The sequence below is a fragment of the Panulirus ornatus genome, chromosome 6 (assembly GCF_036320965.1).
Source record: "Panulirus ornatus isolate Po-2019 chromosome 6, ASM3632096v1, whole genome shotgun sequence".
NCBI lineage: Eukaryota > Metazoa > Arthropoda > Malacostraca > Decapoda > Palinuridae > Panulirus > Panulirus ornatus.
In genome coordinates, this window is record NC_092229.1 from 48,310,342 (window position 1) to 48,330,876 (window position 20,535).

Below are 20,535 nucleotides of genomic sequence, written 5' to 3' on the forward strand. Positions count from 1 at the left end.
CCAAGAGTATAGTCAGCAGGACACTAATGTGCTAGCATATTTGCTTGTCTTTTTTACACTTACATTTGTTATTAGATTTTCCTGTAGTTGCAATTAAAGGGTTAAAGGTTAATCTAATTATAAGTTCTTTTGTAGTTAGTTGTCCTGTCTGAATTTATGAAACACTTTCAGATGTTTCTTTAATTTATCAGTTCTGTTTTCCCCGTGTGTGTGTTTCTTTAACTAATAGTGGTATTTCGTTGCAACAGATCCTGATGGTACTGAGTTGAAGGATTGGCATGTGTTTCACTACCTGCACCTAGAGCACATTCAGAGAAATAGGAATGTGCCAGTGACACTGCAGTTGGCACCCTTCACCAATCTCACTTACAATGTCTCTTTGATTTACTGCCAAGATGGCTTCAGCTGCAGCCATCCCATCCTTAAAGATAACTGCACTGTTAAGGAACCTGAAAGGTATTTATACTGAGCAGTTGGTATAGTAGATGTACTTCCAATGGCCTCCCAAGATATATACTTACATATCATAAGGAAAAGACAAAAGCTCTGTGGCCTATTGAGGTCATTCATATATCTGAAATATCCCTACACCACTGCTCCCTTCTATCCATGAGATGATTCAGGTTCTTCGTGAAAGCTCTGAAAGATCTATTGGGAACAACATCCTTTGACATGGTATTCCAGTATATTACTATAGGAATGTTAAGAAAGAATTTCCTTCAATCTTTGGTCCTTGCTTTATCTTTCATCTTCTTATCATGACACCTGATGACACTCTCACCTTTAAATGTTTACTTTTACTCAAAATATGAGGCACTGACTTTGTTGTGTGTTTACCATATTTAATGTGTATTATATATATAATCCTTTTTATTTAACTGTTTCTCTAGTCTTAGCAGGATAGCATCATGGACAAGTAAAAAAATGGCCTCATTTGCACACATTCACCCTTAGCTGTCATGTATAGTTTACTGAAACCATCCTCTACCACTTTAAACCAAGCCCCACAGGTAATTCCATAGTTTGCCTTGACCACATCGCATTCCCTGATCTAGCCCTTTGAGAGCATGTAACCCTTCATGTACCACATCAGTCCAATGCATTCTGTCTCTTAGATTTTTTCATACTTGTTTGTTTCCAGTGCTAGCAAGTTAGCAACAGGAGCTGTAAAGAAAAATCTTGTTTTCCCACATTCATTCTTTAGCTTTCGTGTGTAATGCATTGAAATCATAGCCCCTTATTCACAACTAGGCCCCACAGACCTTTCCCTGTTTCATATGACCTGTTGTAGTCCAATGACAGCATATTGCTCAAGTTTACATTATCCTGTGCACGTCTTTCACCTTTGTGCAAGTTCAGGCCCTGGCCACTCAAAATCTTTTTCACTCATCTTTCCATCCTCAGTTTGGTCTCCCCCTTCTCTTTGAACCCTCCACTTCTGTTACACGCATCTTTCAATCTCCTTAAATCTCTAACCAGTTCAGCACACCCTTGTCATTTCTCTCAACCACAGTCTTCTTATTATCACACCTCTCTCTTATTATTGTATTACTCAATTAAACTACCTCACACCACATATTGTCCTCAAAATTTGAATTTCCAGCTCACCAACACATCTCTGCACATTCTCATCGATCGCTCATGTTTCTCATCTGTTCAGCAATATTGAGATTACTACACTTTCAAACATACACGTTTTTGTCATCCCAGATAATAATTTCTCCTATACATTCCTCAGTGCTTCCAGAATCATAACTTCACATCTGCTTCCATGGTTTCATTTGCTACCATGTTCACTCCCTGTTATCTAACACACTCCACCTCCTCCAAATTTTCTCCCTTCAAACTCACCCTATCCCTCTGCTCTACTAAACATAAAAACCTTGCTTTTATTCACATTTGCCCTCAACTCCCTCCTTTCACACACTTCGAAACTCTGACGCCAAATTCTGCAGTTTCTGTCTTGAATCTGCCAACGTCCTTTTTCATCAGCAAATGACATCCAAGTCACATCCCAAGCCCCTTCACCCTCTGTAGACTGCATACTCACCCCTTTTTCCAAGACCTTTGCATTTACCTCCCTCACTACCAAAATCCTCATACAAATTAAACAAGCTTGTTGACATTGCACACCTCTATCACAGACCCACCTTCACTGGGAGCCATTCATCATCCCTTCTACCTACTTGCATACATTCTTTACTCTCGTGATAGAAACTCCTCACCACCTCTAATAATTTTTCTTCCCCACCACGTATTGGTAACACCCACCAAGAATCATTGTTCCTCCCTAAGCTGATGTTCTATGCATGCCTCCATCCTGTCATTTGTTACGCTTCCATACAACTCTCCAGGTACACTTAACAACCTTATTCCTTTATACAGTGGCACTGTACATGCCTTCCATGAATTCTCAGGCACCTCATCATGCATCATCCATACATTGAAAATCCTTGCTAACCAATGAATAACACAGTCACCCCCTTTCTTAAGAAACTAAATGCACTACCATCCACTACAGCCATTTTGTCACATTTCATTTACCTAAAGTTTTCATGACCATTTATCTTTTCACCAAACCATTTGCCATGTTTCTTTTATCATGCTTACCTCTTTGACCCAAACACCCTACCTCTGCTACACTGTTATGAAACATACTCAAAGATCCTTCAAAGTTCTCACTCCTTCCCCTCATTAATAGTTGTCCGTGTGTTTCCATGTGTTCTCTTGTTTTTCTCACACCATGAACCTTGTTCCAAACATCTTCATATTATATTCTTCCAGAAGTTTGCTGATACTTGCTAACCCCAACTCTCATTTGCTATCTTTTTCAACTCCTGGATCAACCTCTTGATCTCTTGCCACTTTCTCATGTACATCTCCCAATCACCTTGCACTTCTTCCCCATAGGACTGCCAATACACCTCTCCTTTCTTTTTCACTAGCAACTTTACTCTATCATCACACCACTTCCTACCCTTTCTTACATGCCCACATCCCACCCTCTGCATGCAACACGCTTCTCTCACACATTCCAGCTTGGCTTCCCCGAATTCCTCCCATTCCTGACCCACTGCCCTAGCTTCCTTTACTTTCATCTTTTGCCATCCTCCACTCAGTTTCTTCCATTATTTATTCACACAAATCTTTTCCAAGCTCACTTTCATCACCCTCCTTTCATCCCACATAATTTCCTGTTTTCCAAAAGTCTACAAATCATCACCCTCACTTCAGAATTCCCACACACTACCCTTTCAGCATATCCACATCCAAGAGTCTCTGTTTTGCATACCTATCAATTAGTATGTAATCCAATAATGTCTACATAACCTCTTCCTGCTCACCTACTGACACAGTCATTCAGCAGCTGCCTAATCACTTGCCTTTATACATCATTCTTCTCATGGCCAAGTGCATAAGCTCTAATTATCACCCATCTCATGTAATTTGTAAGAAAGGGAGGGTTTCCAGGTCCCCATCTCTGGCTTCCGGAGTTGCCTTCTACAATATGCAGGGAATATGTGGATGTATGGTTTTCTCCTCTTTCCTCAGGGATAACATGATACATATCAATGCTTCAAACATTTAATGTATGTGTGAATGAAAATGTTGATACACTTATCCAAGAATTACTTTTTTTTTTCCACAACCCACTTACAAGGTACCTTGCCTCTGTACACCCTTTCTTTGTATACCCTATCTTTTTAAACTTATGTTCCAAATTATGTGGTGTAATATTCTTATTTCCAGCCTCCAGTGATTATATACAACTATATAACTTGTGTATTTTGCTCTTTGCTGTGGCTTAGTATGAATTTTCACAAGGAAAATCGGCCTCATGAAACAGTAGTGTTTTCCGTACAAGAGCCTGGCATCTACAAGATCACCACACAAATTTCCTCCACCCAATGTCCTGCTCAACTTTGCTACATCTCAGACTCTCCAAGGTTTGGTAAGTACATTCAGTAAGTCCCAAGTCATTTCCTACTGCACAGGAGAGTAACCCATGGAAGAACTCCCTCAGGCTCTTGTCTAGATGGGTATATTTGAAGGTATAGTAGCCTTGATAGTGTTGTATAGTTGGGAGTCAGGCCTTGAATACAAAAGGAAAGGAAAAGGGTGTATGTAATCATATGTGTGTAATTGCCTACAGCTATCCATCTTTCACCTTTTAACTCAAACTGTTAATTTGTTTTCCTTTTAACCCTAAAAATTTCAGCTTTTCAGGTTCTTTAAAAATTGTTGTTAACCTTGTGCCTTGCAAAAATATTTTTGTACTGAAACAGTGAAAAAACTTTAGAAGTTATTTCATCCACTACTTTCACCCTGATAAAGTCAAGAAGTTTTTAAGATGTTTCATCACAATATGCTGTAAAATGTGTAGGGATTAAGCCTGGGTATCAAATGAGATTCCACTATGCATGTTTTATTGTTTATTTTACCCAGACCAAAAAACTGAATACTTAATATTCTTGTTCTACCTTTAATTACGAAAGTTTTCTCATCATAGTGTGATTCATAGATTTTTTTTATGATAGCTGTTTCCTCCGTTAGTGAGGTAGCTCCAGGAGCAGATGAAGAAAGGCCATATCTGCTCTAGGTTTGCGGCAGGGGTGTGTGATGTCTCCATGGTTGTTTAATTTGTTTATGGATGGGGTTGTTAGGGAGGTGAATGCAAGAGTTTTGGAAAGGGGGGCAAGTATGAAGTCTGTTGGGGATGAGAGAGCTTGGGAAGTGAGTCAGTTGTTGTTTGCTGATGATACAGCACTGGTGGCTGATTCATGTGAGAAACTGCAGAAGCTGGTGACTGAGTTTGGTAAAGTGTGTGAAAGAAGAAAGTTAAGAGTGAATGTGAATAAGAGCAAGGTTATTAGGTACAGTAGGGTTGAGGGTCAAGTCAGTTGGGAGGTAAGTTTGAATGGAGAAAAACTGGAGGAAGTAAAGTGTTTTAGATATCTGGGAGTGGATCTGTCAGCGGATGGAACCATGGAAACAGATGTGAATCATAGGGTGGGGGAGGGGGCGAAAATCCTGGGAGCCTTGAAGAATGTGTGGAAGTCGAGAACATTATCTCGGAAAGCAAAAATGGGTATGTTTGAAGGAATAGTGGTTCCAACAATGTTGTATGGTTGCGAGGTGTGGGCTATGGATAGAGTTGTGCGCAGGAGGGTGGATGTGCTGGAAATGAGATGTTTGAGGACAATGTGTGGTGTGAGGTGGTTTGATCGAGTAAGTAACGTAAGGGTAAGAGAGATGTGTGGAAAGGAAATAAAAAGAGTGTGGTTGAGAGAGCAGAAGAGGGTGTTTTGAAATGGTTTGGGCACATGGAGAGAATGAGTGAGGAAAGATTGACCAAGAGGATATATGTATCAGAGGTGGAGTGAACGAGGAGAAGTGGGAGACCAAATTGGAGGTGGAAAGATGGAGTGAAAAAGATTTTGAGTGATCGGGGCCTGAACATGCAGGAGGGTGAAAGGCGGGCAAGGAATAGAGTGAATTGGATCGATGTGGTAAACCGGGGTGGACATGTTGTCAATGGGTTGAATCAGGGCATGTGAAGCGTCTGGGGTAAACCATGGAAAGTTGTGCGGGGCCTGGATATGGAAAGGGAGCTGTGGTTTCGGGCATTATGGCATGACAGCTAGAGACTGAGTGTGAACGAATGGTGCCTTTGTTGTTTTTCGTAGCGCTACTTCGCACACATGAGGGGGGAGGGGGATGTTATTCCATGTGTAGCGAGGTGGCGATGGGAATGAATGAAGGCAGACAGTGTGAATTGTGTCCATGTGTATATATGTATGTGTCTGTGTGTGTATATATATGTGTACATTGAGATGTATGGGTATGTATATATGCGTGTGTGGACGTGTATGTATATACATGTGTATGGGGGTGGGTTGGGCCATTTCTTTCGTCTGTTTCCTTGTGCTACCTCGCAAACGCGGGAGACAGCGACAAAGCAAAAAAAAAATATATACACGTGTATACATGTATATGTCTGTGTATGTGTATGTATACTATGTGTATGTGTATATGTTTATGTATGTACACATGCATGTATGGGCAGATGAATGTATATGTGTATGTGTATTTGTGTGAATAGGCCATTCATTGTCTATTTCCTGGTGCTACCTTACTGACGTGGGAAATAGCGATCAAGTATAAGAGATGAATAAATATATTATTATTATTCTCGGGTTAGTGAGGTAGCACCAGGAAACAAAAGAAAAATATATCCTTTCAAATACACATATACATTTACATACATACATGTACATAGGGGAGAAAGAATACTGACCATGTATTCCTTGTGTATCACAGAAGGCAAATTAAAGAGATGGAAGCTGGGGAAGTGGGTTCCTGGAAATTCCTCCCTCCTGTTTTTATTTCTAAAGAAACGAACAGAGAAGAGGAGCAAGTAAGGATTTTTCCCTCTCCGGCTGTCATCTGTTCTTGACACTACCTAACTAACATGGGAAATGGCAAATGTGTTTGAAAAAGAAATATATTCATATTTATTTATACAGTTTGAAACAGATCCTGACAAACAATGATTGCAGCACTAACAATATCGACAATGAGGTCCATATGTAAATGAATAAGCGCTTATGTACCTATGTAGCTTATTTATTGACTTTCCCTGGGATGGGTATTGGTTTTTTATTAGGGTACCTTGTGTTGTGCATAGCACATAACAGAGGTTAGCTTGGTTAGGCTGGACTCCTACGTCCCATCTCATAAATCAGTTTTTCCTCAGTGATGGTTTGATCATTCCTGACCTAATGCCTGGCACATCATGAGCAGTGTGTAACAGACCATGAAAATCTTTCCTTCCCCAGAAACCTACTCTGCTTTCATTTCTGCTTGGTATCATTGCAGTGCTGTTCTTCAGGTAGCCAAATGAACTTGCATAAAAAAGATTGTGCTGATTTTACTTCTGCTGACAAGCCTTTTTCATCTTTAACTAAAAACATCTCCAGCAATTTCTGCTACTCAACAATTCCTCCTCCTTTCCAAAGTGATCAGGCTGTTGCTAACTCTACAGCTGATAAAGCCACTCTTTTTGACACCTTGTTTTCTTATAACTCAACTTTGGGTGATTCATTTATTGATACTCTGCCCCCATCTTTTCCTTCTGATCCTATCCCATCTCAAATATTCCACTTGTATAAGGTCTTCCAGTTACTCTCCCAGATCCAAGTGGACAAGGCAGATGGCTCAGATGGCACAACTTCTTGTGTTCTAGCAGTTGTTTCTCTGAGCTAGCTCCAATCCATGCTCACCAATTTTACCTGTCTTAAAAACCCAGAGTTTTCCTTCAGCTCCTAAGCATACCTTGGTCCATCCCACAGTTTCTCCATGCATCTGCCCACTTAAGGAATGGATGTTATGATACCTTCTACTTTCTTTCTTTTTTTCTTTACATTACCTTTCCTCCTGTAAGAGTCAGGTTTATGAACACCTGTGGAGCCTTGAATAATTCGTAGTTTCTTTTTCTTTCACCAAAGATGGCCTTCAGTGGGTCATGTTTTCTCCATGCTATTTTAGTCACTGCATAAAAAGAATGTGCTAACTGAAGCCAAAATGATAAAAGACTAAGGTTCAAATGGTGTTCTCTGCTTCTACAGCTGTTTGTTTAATTGATAATATGGATAGATGGCAGAACTCATTGCACCTTAAATGAATTTCATTTATGGCAGTTATGGAACAGGACATCGTTGATCATGTCATCTGAAGTCTAGGCACACACATTTTTTGTGACAGGCCTGATTAGAGCTGACATTATATGCCTCCTAAAGCTTTAGTTGAATATCAAATCAACAAACTTAATTCACCATAAAGAAGAGCATAGAGTATATAAATCATTTCACTTCACCTTAACATGAAAGATGAAATTTCATAATCAACGTTTCATTTTTCCATTTTGAAGTATGATTTCTCTTTTATGTTTTGAATGTGCATTTTGTGTATATCATTGTTATGCATACATTGGTCGTAGCAGACTCTACTTGTAACAGGTTTCCCCATGAACAAAAAGTCAACTTAGGTGGAAAAGAATACTGTGTCATCAAGGACCTTCTTGCCCCGGAGGAGCTCATGTTACCCTGCTCCCACATGGAACAAAGCCTTGAAATTTTAAAAGCCCCTTCAGAAGGGGTCCTTGGGTTACATGATAACAGTAATGATAATAAGAATAATTATCATTATTATAAAAGCAATAGTAATGATGAAAATTGATAATGATAATTATAATGATAATGATGATGATGATGATGATGATGATGATAATAATAATAATAATAATGATAATAGTAATAATAATGATAATAATAATGATAATGATAATGATAATAGTAATGATAATAATAGTAATTATAATAATAATGATAATAATAATGATAATGATAATAATAATTATTTATTTTATTATTTCATATTTTGCTTTGTCGCTGTCTCCCGCGTTAGCGAGGTAGCGCAAGGAAATAGATGAAAGAATGGCCCAACCCGCCCACATACACATGTATATACATACACGTCCACACACGCAAATATACATACCTATACATCTCAATGTACACATATATATACACACACAGACATATACATATATACACATGTACCTAATTCATACTTTCTGCCTTTATTTGTTCCCATCGCCACCTCGCCACACATGGAATAACAACCCCCTCCCCCTCATGTGTGCGAGGTAGCGCTAGGAAAGACACCAAAGGCCCCATTCGTTCACACTCAGTCTCTAGCTGTCATGTAATAATGCACCGAAACCACAGCTCCCTTTCCACATCCAGACCCCACACACTTTCCATGGTTTACCCCAGACGCTTCACATGCCCTGGTTCAATCCATTGACAGCGCGTCGACCCTGGTATACCACATCGTTCCAATTCACCCTATTCCTTGCACGCCTTTCACCCTCCTGCATGTTCAGGCCCCGATCAGTCAAAATCTTTTTCACTCCATCTTTCCACCTCCAATTTGGTCTCCCACTTCTCATTCCCCCCACCTCTGACACATATATCCTCTTGGTCAATTTTTCCCCACTCATTCTCTCCATGTGACCAAACCATTTCAAAACACCCTCTTCTGCTCTCTCAACCACACTCTTTTTATTTCCACACATCTCTCTCACCCTTACATTACTTACTCGATCAAACCACCTCACACCACATAATGTCCTCAAATATCTCATTTCCAGCACATCCACCCTCCTGCGCACAACTCTATCCATAGCCCATGCCTCGCAACCATACAACATTGTTGGAACCACTATTCCTTCAAACATACCCATTTTTGCTTTCCGAGATAATGTTCTCGACTTCCAAACATTCTTCAAGGCTCCCAGAATTTTCGCCCCCTCCCCGCAGGCATATGATAGGGTGGGGGATAATAATAATAATAATAATAATAATGATAATAATTATAATAATGATCATGATAATACACATTTTTAATTATCAAAGAGTTGTGTCTTGTTTTTTTTTATTTCTCTAGTGTACACCCTGTTTGTATTAAAGGCACCATTATGTTTTCAGTGGTCCCATGCAATATGACATTAGAGTACTTGATAATCACCAGTGTCGGGATCTTCATCATCTTGCTAATGCTGGGCCTGTCTTTGTATGAATTGCGACAAAAAAGAAAAGGTAAACCGATTCCCTTATCTGTTTTTACTGCTAATGATATAGTCACTAAAAAAATATTGGTAAATTTGTATAAAACTATGTGTATGCTCAGTGAAGAGAGATGTATGAAACATCCCTAAGATACAGGGATGTCATAACAGTGATAGATATCAATATTTTTCCAGTATAAATGTTTATGACTACTGATTATTAATGCAATAGAATTTTGCTTGTAGAGTTATAATGAGTTTAAGAAATAAGTAGCAGGTGTTAGATTAGGAGCCAGTTGAATGGTTGACCCAGAACACTGAACACTTTCTGTTTTTGTTGCATGGAATTAAATTTAGATTAAAATATCTGTTCATCTCAGAATAATGAAGGATGATTATTACTTTGAATGATGTGTAGAGGAGACAGTGACCATGCACAGCATTGTCTCACAATTAATGAAATGCTTTGTCTGTTTCTTAACCAGACAGGTTGACCCAATACAATCAAGTATGCCTAATTTACACATTAGATTTGTTATGGAAATCATTCTGTGGTAGATGACTTACTTCTTTCAATTTCTTATAACTGTTGTAAAAAAAAGATTTTGATGCAGGTTTTCCAACAAATCATCCTCGATTAAGGCACAGGATTATAGCGTTGATCAGGTGTTTGCTTGTGAGAAATACTTAGAAAAACAAATGGATTTGTATGTAGCTTTTATGGATCTGGAGAAGGCATATGATAGAGTTGATAGAGATGCTCTGTGGAAGGTATTAAGAGTATATGATTTGGGAGGTAAGTCGCTAGAAGCAGCGAAAAGCTTTTATTGAGGATGTAAGGCATGTGTACGGGTAGGAAGAGAGGTAAAGCATGTGTACAGGTAGGAAGAGAGGAAGGTGATTGGTTCCCAGTGAATGTTGGTTTGCGGCAGGGGTGTGTGATGTCTCCATGGTTGTTTAATTTGTTTATGGATAGGGTTGTTAGGGAGGTGAATACAAGAGTTTTGGAGAGAGGGGCAAGTATGCAGTCGGTTGTGTATGAGAGGGCTTGGGAAGTGAGTCAGTTGTTGTTCGCTGATGATACAGTGCTGGTTACTGATTCGGGTGAGAAACTGCAGAAGTTGGTGACTGAGTTTGGTAAAGTGTGTGAAAGAAGAAAGCTGAGAGTAAATGTGAATAAGAGCAAGGTTATGAGATTCATTAGGGTTGAGGGACAAGTCAATTGGGAGGTAAGTTTGAATGGAGAAAAACTGGAGGAAGTAAAGTGTTTTAGATATCTGGGAGTGGATTTGGCAGCGGATGGAACCATGGAACGGAAGTGAGTCATAGGGTGGGGAAGGGGGCAAAGGTTCTCTGAGCGTTGAAGAATGTGTGGAAGGTGAAAACGTCATCTCAGAGAGCAAAAATGGGTATGTTTGAAGGAATAGTGGTTCCAATAATGTTATATGGTTGTGAGGCATGGACAATAGATAGGGTTGTGCGGAGGAGGGTGAATGTGTTGGGAATGAGATGTTTGAGGACAATATGTGGTGTGAGGTGGTTTGATCGAGCAAGTAATGAAAGGGTAAGAGAGATGTGTGTTAATAAAAAGAGTGTGGCTGATAGAGCAGAAGAGGGTGTATTAAAATGGTTTGGTCACATGGAGAGAATGAGTGAGGAAAGATTGACAAAGAGGATGTATGTGTCTGAGGTGGAGGGAATGAGAAGTGGGAGACCAAATCGGAGGTGGAAGGATGGTTTGAAAAAGATTTTGAGCGATCGGGGCCCGAACATACAGGAGGGTGAAAGGCATGCAAGGAATAGAGTGAATTGGAACAATGTGATATACCGCTGTCGATGTGCTGTCAGTGGATTGAACCAGGGCATGTGAAGCATCTGGGGTAAACCATGGAAAGTTTTGTAGGGCCTGGATGTGGAAAGGGAGCTGTGGTCTTGATGCATTAGACATGACAGCTAGAGACTGAGAGTGAACAAATGTGGCCTTTGTTGTCTTTTCCTAGCGCTACCTTGCACACATGTGGGGAAGGGGGCGTCATTTCATGTGTGGTGGGGTGGCGGTGGCAATGGATGAAGGCAGCATGTATGAATATGTACATGTTTATATATGTATATGTCTGTGTATGTATATGTATATATATGTTGAAATGTGCATATATGTATATATATGTATGTGTTGAAATGTATAGGTATGTGTATTTGTGTGTGTAGGTGTTTATGTATATACATGTGTATGTGGGTGGGCTGGGCCATTCTTTCGTCTGTTTCCTTGCGCTACCTCACTAATGTGGGAGGCAGCCTCCAAGTATAATGAATAGATAAATAAATATATATATATTATTATTATACTTTTTCGCTGTCTCCTGTCTGAGTGAATTGGAATGATGTGGTATACCGGGGTCAATGTGCTGTCAATGGATTGAACCAGGGCATGTGAAACATCTGGGGTAAATCATGGAAAGTTTTGTGGGGCCTGGATATGGAAAGGGAGCTGTGGTTTCAGTGCATTACACATGACAACTAGAGACAGTGTGAACAAATGTGGCCTTTGTTGTCTTTTCCTAGTGCTACCTCGCACGCCTGCAGGGGGAAGGGGTTGCCATTTCATGTGTGGCAGGGTGGTGGCGGGGATGGATGAAGGCAGCAAGTATGAATATATACATGTGTATAAGTGTATATGTCTGTGTATGTATATGTATGTATACGTTGAAATGTATAGGTATGAATATGTGTTTGTGTGGGTGTTCATGTATATACATATGTATGTGGGTGGGTTGGGCCATTGGGCCATTCTTTCTTCTGTTTCCTTGCACTACTTCACTAACGCAGGAGACAGCAACTAAGTGTAATGAATAAACAAATGAATATTTGTATATATGTTTAAATGCACACTATAACATAGTTTACAATGATTTTGTATAAGTACAAAAGATTATTGTCTTAACAGTATTTACAGGAAAACAAGGTGAAAGTTCATTTATCTTAGCACTATCCTTACCATGTGTTTATTGTGTTATAGACTGAATATATTTTCAATAAATTTGACACTGTTATCTCACTTTGTCAGATGTTTATTAATCAAAATTTCACCTTCTCATTAAGATCAATAATAGATATCTTCATTCAGGTGTTTTCTGTATCTTCATTCAGGTGTTTTCTGGGGTTATTGAGCATTTTTCTCATTCTTTTCATGCTTAGTGTTGTCCATCTGTTTCTCTGTTAATCTGTCTGATCATTGTTTGTCTGTCTGTCTATGTGTAGCTGCCTATTTTTAACCTATTCGTGCAGTATGGGGAATGACTATGTTTTTCAGACATACCTTTCATACAACTTTTTAAACTTTTGTATGCTGTCAGCATTTGTAACTTCTTGCTTGGCTTGTGTCATTACCTACCCTAACACTGTCTGACATCTGGTATCTTTTTTTATATAGATCTTGCTTTGTATTTTGTTAAGCTTGTTTCTCATAGCTACAGGGAACTTTAAAAAAGAGAAAAAGACATGGCATAGGATCATAATTGGGTATGTTTTTCATAAAGCCTATGAAATTCTCAACTCCATGTTGAGATGGTTGCTGGATCAGATAATTCAGGGATAAATGTAGAGCACTCTGTTACCCATCCCTTCTCCTCACTCTTTTGCAGTCCATTCCACCACAATGTCAATTCCTCAATACTACATTTTCTAGGAAGCTCTCATTAAATATCATATTATGTAAAGTATGTTTTGTGTATTTTTGTTGGTTTGGTACATTTATGGAGTATGTTTTGTGTATTTTTTACCTTCAATCTTTAATCTTATATTTTCATTGGAACTTTGTATGTGATGACGTATGTGTGATACTGAAGTTTTTGAGTTTCTAACTCACCTATCACATGACCCAATTGTATTTACAGATCTCTCTCTGCCAACAAGCATAACATGCAAATGCCATTTTCATACACAGATATGCAATGGAATGACTACTTATTTCTGTAAAAGCTCAGTAACTTAAGTCTTAAAGTTATGTGTGACTGCAGCTTAGCCTGAGGGTTTATAAAGTTTCTACTGTTATCAGGTTTTCTAACTTTTACTTGAAATGTGCTCTCTCAGGAACCCCATAGCAAACCAATTTCAAGTTTTTCAACTCAAAAATATTCATCTCGTAATCATTCCTAAAAGATGCTTATATCTTTATCAGCAGCCACCTAGACCTAGATTAACTGTTAAGCATCTACAACTGCAGAATTGGTAGTTAGAAGTCCATTAAAGCATTCACATAGTTGAATATTCCACAAAACAGTGCACCTTCCATAACTGAACTGAGGTATCTGATGTTATTTACAAATATCTGACAACTGTCAGTACATTATTGGTAAAAAGTAACATTTACCAATAACTTTGATACTCTTGATGAGATGATATTTTTCTGAATTAGGTACAGATAATTATGAAATGATTTGATGTGGTTGCAAAAAGCATAAGACATTTTTATCATTAAACTTGATAATTAAGGTGGCAAGGCCTTGAAGTATTGTTATTGCACAAGTCTAGTTTGTTCACTCTAATGTGTAAGGATTATAACATTCTGATACTTGGTTTGCTTATACCCTTCTTAATTTGATGGGAACATTTGTGCATTCTTAATTGGGGTGCTATTGTTGTAAATTGGCCTGCTCTATATGTAGTGAAGTGTAATTAGCCCCCATCCTCAGTAGCAGAGTTTGCAGTCCAAGGGTCAACTCAGCTTGGTGATTTATTCTTCCTTTACAGTGATGTACACTGCCCTAAGGGAGAATCTCAAGAAGCCAAAACTGCTTTTAGTGTACCATTGCACTACCATAGATAGCTTTGAATTGGTGAAGAAAATAGCTATCTTCCTGCAAGAAGCAAGTTTAATCAGCCCTGTCATGATTGATTTTGATTGCACTGGACAGGTAGGCATATGAAAAACAGATTGGGTTTAACAAACAGATGGAGGTATTACACAGAGCTGGATGTATGAATAAACAGGTAAGTGTGTTACAGACAGTTTAGTTTATAACAGACAGGTGGTTGTATAAGAAACAGATTAGATTACTGTACCTGGCACCACTTGGAAAAAAGTGACTGAGATAGAAAATGGTTTTATATCAATATGAGTGGCAGATATAGGGTGTTTTGGTCGAGGTGGTGTGCAAAGTGAGAGGGTTAGGGAAAATGATTTGGTAAACAGAGAAGAGGTAGTGAAAGCTTTGCGGAAGATGAAAGCCAGCAAGGCAGCAGGTTTGGATGGTATTGCAGTGGAATTTATTAAAAAAGGGGGTGACTGTATTGTTGAGTGGTTGGTAAGGTTATTTAATGTATGTATGACTCATGGTGAGGTGCCTGAGGATTGGTGGAATGCGTGCATAGTGCCATTGTACAAAGGCAAAAGGGGATAAGAGTGAGTGCTCAAATTACTGAGGTATAAGTTTGTTGAGTATTCCTGGTAAATTATATGGGAGGGTGTTGATTGAGAGGGTGAAGGCATGTACAGAGCATCAAATTGGGGAAGAGCAGTGTGGTTTCAGAAGTGGTAGAGGATGTGTGGATCAGGTGTTTGCTTTGAAGAATGTATGTGAGAAATACTTAGAAAAGCAAATGGATTTGTATGTAGCATTTATGGATCTGGAGAAGGCATATGATAGAGTTGATAGAGATGCTCTGTGGAAGGTATTAAGAATATATGGTGTGGGAGGAAAGTTGTTAGAAGCAGTGAAAAGTTTTTATCGAGGATGTAAGGCATGTGTACGTGTAGGAAGAGAGGAAAGTGATTGGTTCTCAGTGAATGTAGGTTTGCGGCAGGGGTGTGTGATGTCTCCATGGTTGTTTAATTTGTTTATGGATGGGGTTGTTAGGGAGGTAAATGCAAGAGTTTTGGAAAGAGGGGCAAGTATGAAGTCTGTTGGGGATGAGAGAGCTTGGGAAGTGAGTCAGTTGTTGTTCGCTGATGATACAGCGCTGGTGGCTGATTCATGTGAGAAACTGCAGAAGCTGGTGACTGAGTTTGGTAAAGTGTGTGGAAGAAGAAAGTTAAGAGTAAATGTGAATAAGAGCAAGGTTATTAGGTACAGTAGGGTTGAGGGTCAAGTCAATTGGGAGGTGAGTTTGAATGGAGAAAAACTGGAGGAAGTGAAGTGTTTTAGATATCTGGGAGTGGATCTGTCAGCGGATGGAACCATGGAAGCGGAAGTGGATCATAGGGTGGGGGAGGGGGCGAAAATTTTGGGAGCCTTGAAAAATGTGTGGAAGTCGAGAACATTATCTCGGAAAGCAAAAATGGGTATGTTTGAAGGAATAGTGGTTCCAACAATGTTGTATGGTTGCGAGGCGTGGGCTATGGATAGAGTTGTGCGCAGGAGGATGGATGTGCTGGAAATGAGATGTTTGAGGACAATGTGTGGTGTGAGGTGGTTTGATCGAGTAAGTAACGTAAGGGTAAGAGAGATGTGTGGAAATAAAAAGAGCGTGGTTGAGAGAGCAGAAGAGGGTGTTTTGAAATGGTTTGGGCACATGGAGAGAATGAGTGAGGAAAGATTGACCAAGAGGATATATGTGTCGGAGGTGGAGGGAACGAGGAGAAGAGGGAGACCAAATTGGAGGTGGAAAGATGGAGTGAAAAAGATTTTGTGTGATCGGGGCCTGAACATGCAGGAGGGTGAAAGGAGGGCAAGGAATAGAGTGAATTGGAGCGATGTGGTATACCGGGGTTGACGTGCTGTCAGTGGATTGAATCAAGGCATGTGAAGCGTCTGGGGTAAACCATGGAAAGCTGTGTAGGTATGTATATTTGCGTGTGTGGACGTGTGTATGTACATGTGTATGGGGGGGGGGTTGGGCCATTTCTTTCGTCTGTTTCCTTGCGCTACCTCGCAAACGCGGGAGACAGCGACAAAGTATAAAAAAAAAAAAAAAAAAAAAAAATATATATATATATATATATATATATATATATATATATATATATATATATATATATATATATATCCCTGGGGATAGGGGAGAAAGAATACTTCCCACGTATTCCCTGCGTGTTGTAGAAGGCGACTAAAAGGGAAGGGAGCGGGGGGCTGGAAATCCTCCCCTCTCGTTTTTTTTTTTTTTTTTTTTTTTTCTTTCCAAAAGAAGGAACAGAGAAGAGGTCCAGGTGAGGATATTCCCTCAAAGGCCCAGTCCTCTGTTCTTAACGCTACCTCGCTATCGCGGGAAATAGCGAATAGTATGAAAAAAAAAAATAATATATATATATATATATATATATATAATTGCTGTTTCCCGTGTCAGTGAGGTAGCGCCATGAAACAGACGATGATATATATATATATATACATAAATGCCTACATATGCACATATACATACATACATACACATACACAGACCTATACATACATACACATGTACATATTCATACTTGCTTGTCTTCATCCATTCCTGTCACTACCCCACCCCACAGGAAACAGCATCACTACTCCCTGCTTCAGTGAGGATGCACCAGGAAAACAGACAAAAAAGGCCACATTCATTCACACTCAGTTTCTAGCTGTCATTTGTAATGCACATATATGCATGTGTATATGAGTGGATGGGCCAGTCTTTGTCTGTTTCCTAGCACTACCTCGCTGATGCAGGAAATGGCAATCAAGTATGATAAAATGAATAATGCTTTTCTTGGTATACTTAAAAGACTTATTCCCCTATAAATGCTGCATACTTCCTTAGCACCTTTTCCTTTGAATAAAGGAATAATAATAGCTTTCACCCATTCCTCAGGGACAACCTTCTGTTTCCATGCTAAATTGCACTTTCTCCTCCATACTTCAGCATTTCAACCATGATGCTATCCAGTCCAGGTACCTTCCCTACATTCAGCCTTATTAGTGACCTTCTTACCTCCTTTTTTGCATTAGGCCCTTGCACTTGTATCCTCTTCCTTCCATCCTCCATACCTATGCATGTACCAAGTGCTGCCCCTCTATCAGCTTCTTAACATTCTACTTACATTTTTTGTATTCTTCCCTTCATTGCTAAACTTCAACTGGTACATTCCTATTGAGCAATCTACTGTATCCCTTTTTCTTCTCTTCCATAGCATTTCTAATCTCTTCTGTCCATCATGCATTGCTCTTTTTATCCCAGATCTCACCTTTGATAGTAATACTCTAAACATTTGAAACACCTTATTCACATATGACTGCATTCCTACATTCACTGCACTTTCAGTCAACCTTTCAATCACCTTACTTTCATACTCCTTCCCTCATTTTTTCTGATTCATCTTCTTGCTTGTCAACAATTTTACCTCTATTCTCATCCTTACACCATACCAAAATGTTTGAGTATTTGTCTCAGGCTTCAGAGACCAGCCTGTGGCAGTGATTTGTAAAAGTTCAAGTGTGATGAGTATGGAGGACAATTTTCAGTTTGTAGGGGAGATGCCTTGTTATTTATTCTAAAAATTTTCTCTGATGTATTACAGGTTGAACTTCTTTAATCCAGCAATCTTGGGACCTGGCCTTTGCTAGACCACAGAAAATGCCAGAAAACAGAAATTGACCCCAAAGAGAACCCCCTATGTAAATATATGCCCAACCCCTAGTTTTGCCAGCTCAGTCCACATACATATTGCTCTGTTACTAAAGGTAGAACAAAACTTAAAACAGGAAATGATACAGCCATTAATGCTTCCAAACAAGGTTTTTATTGTTACATCAGAATACATCAGAAGTAGCCCCAGATGAAAACTGCAGTATCTTGAATAAGGGTTTTTCGGGGCATATGATGCCAATACAAGGCAAATTCATCAGCATTATACACTTGATCTGGAGCTACGTTTCTGATGCTACTAACTGTGCAAATTAATCCACTGACTTTGTTGTAGCTTTGTGACAAGTAGTTAATGTAACGAACGACCATAGGTTGGTAGTTAGCTTTGGTCACCTCATTACTATTGTTGTTTTATTGTTATCGTCAAGGCAGCCAGCCCGCACTGCATCAGTTCCAGCCAGGCAGCCAGCTTGTACACTCTCTTTCGCCCTGTTCATATTACTGTTGGTTGTTTAATAGAGAATTGGAGTTTTTATCGATTCTTTTGATACAGCCTTACATTGCAAACTTTCATGTCAGCACTACGCTTTTCACCACACACTCTATGTACTGAAATTCTGTCTCCACTTAACCTTGTATAACCATCTTTGCAAATATTCACAATAATAGTCTAGCTTTAGTCCTCTATGAAAAACTTTGGCCTGCTCGATAAGCATCGATAAGCATCTCTGTAGATAAGCTTACACCTTCATTGTGTGGGAGCTTAAACCACTTTATAAGTGCACTCTGATTCTGTACTCCTGGCACCTTTCAAAGTTTTCTGAAACTTTAAACTTTTCTGGCTTTCATTTTTAGCAAAAAACTGAATGTAAGAAATTCATAGGACTGTTAATTAGCTCAGCTACAGCATAAACAGATTTTGACACCTTAGCACTGCTGACAGCACTGCCCTAGTGGCAGATCCACAAATTAATGGCAGCAGATTCAAGATGTGCCAGACCATGGGAGTTATTGAACCACAGAGCACTGGATTAGAGAGATAAAACCTGTACCATTGGTCTAGATCACAGTGGTAGCCCTACCTGCTGTCCCAGTACCAGAGTTTAGAGAGCTGTCAGTATACATGCACTTAGCCATGTCTGGAGTTTCTGTAAATTCCATTTCTGCTTTTTTAGAGCTTTGAGTCCTATGTGTAAATGCCAGTATGAGGGAGGTAGAATATGATAATACTGTTATGTTATGATGTAGTTTGTGAGAATGCAATACTAACTTAATTGTTTATTCACAATATTTATGAATTAGAAAATATCTAGTGATAATGTTAACAGCCAGCATTTTATAGCCCAGAAAAAGCCCCAAAATATGTGGAAGTACGGAGTTTTATTATGATTAGCAAAACATATTATCAGATGATTGTACTGGTTACAGAGCCCTAAGAAGTGGATGAGTGAGCAGATGGAAACAGCTGACCGTGTGCTATTCTTTGTGCCAGAAGACCTCAAGGGGGAAAGTGTTATGCCCATCAAGAACCAGTGGTTTTATGCATGCTTGTACATCAACCAGTATATCAACAAAGCTGCCACTGCCCTTATACCTTCCAGTGCTCCTGTACCACACCAGGTGAGAGGTCTAGAGACTGGGATTAAGAGGTCATCATTACCAGTTGTAAGTTCTTTTGAACTGTGAAATAGAGACTAGGGTTGACCTTTTGTTTTTATATTGCTGAGAAACCTTATTCCTTTGGTTTCTTAGATCTACAATTTCATTTAATCTTTTTTGTTACAGATCAGCTTGCATAGAAATGATGATGTTATTTCTTTTACCATTCCTTCTTCATTTAGGTTTCCTTTCCAACCTTGTGAATCTCACATATTTCAAGTTGTATAAGAAATGTATTCAATCTTACACTTTCAAATATATTCTTCTTCAGTGAAATAGATAACTTCAAAAGTACATTTTGTTCTCTGCTATACTCTGATAATTGTAGACATTTTGTGGACGTGTCAGTACAAAGTGCTAAAAAGTGTGGGAATAAGGACTGAGTGTTGAGTGAGTTGTTTCTGAGCATGTTTTATACTTTATTTTACTTTAACCAAAAAATTGGTGTCTGATTACTTTTGTTATTGTTATTTCATATAACAAATCTTTTCTTGTTATAATCATTGTGATTCACTGGTAATTTATTCATATCTTGCAAAGTGAACTTCCAGTTTTCTGATGACTTCACAGGTCCTTGTTGTCTCCAACACATCAACTTCCCAAAAGTTGCTAAGATAAGCCAGTCAGTAAAAAGTTCTGATTCCTCAGCTCAGACAAGTTGACTCTTATACTTTCCCATGATTGGTCTGCTATCTTATGGGACA

General features: G+C 39.1%; 1 protein-coding gene across 3 annotated transcripts in view; it reads left to right on the forward strand.

Moving 5' to 3' along the window:
- The window catches only part of LOC139749209 (uncharacterized), a 46,803-nt gene that overhangs the window by 18,088 nt on the left and 8,180 nt on the right, over positions 1–20,535 (forward strand). For 2 of the 3 annotated variants that reach the window (XM_071662897.1, XM_071662896.1), the window contains 5 exons: positions 249–456; positions 3,810–3,952; positions 9,552–9,662; positions 14,381–14,544; positions 19,601–19,792. In XM_071662897.1, coding sequence (XP_071518998.1) covers positions 249–456; positions 3,810–3,952; positions 9,552–9,662; positions 14,381–14,544; positions 19,601–19,792 — 818 coding nt within the window. Of the gene's footprint in view, positions 1–248; positions 457–3,809; positions 3,953–9,551; positions 9,663–14,380; positions 14,545–18,104; positions 18,202–19,600; positions 19,793–20,535 lie in introns of all 3 variants that reach the window. The other variant, XR_011712908.1, reaches the window with a different exon arrangement.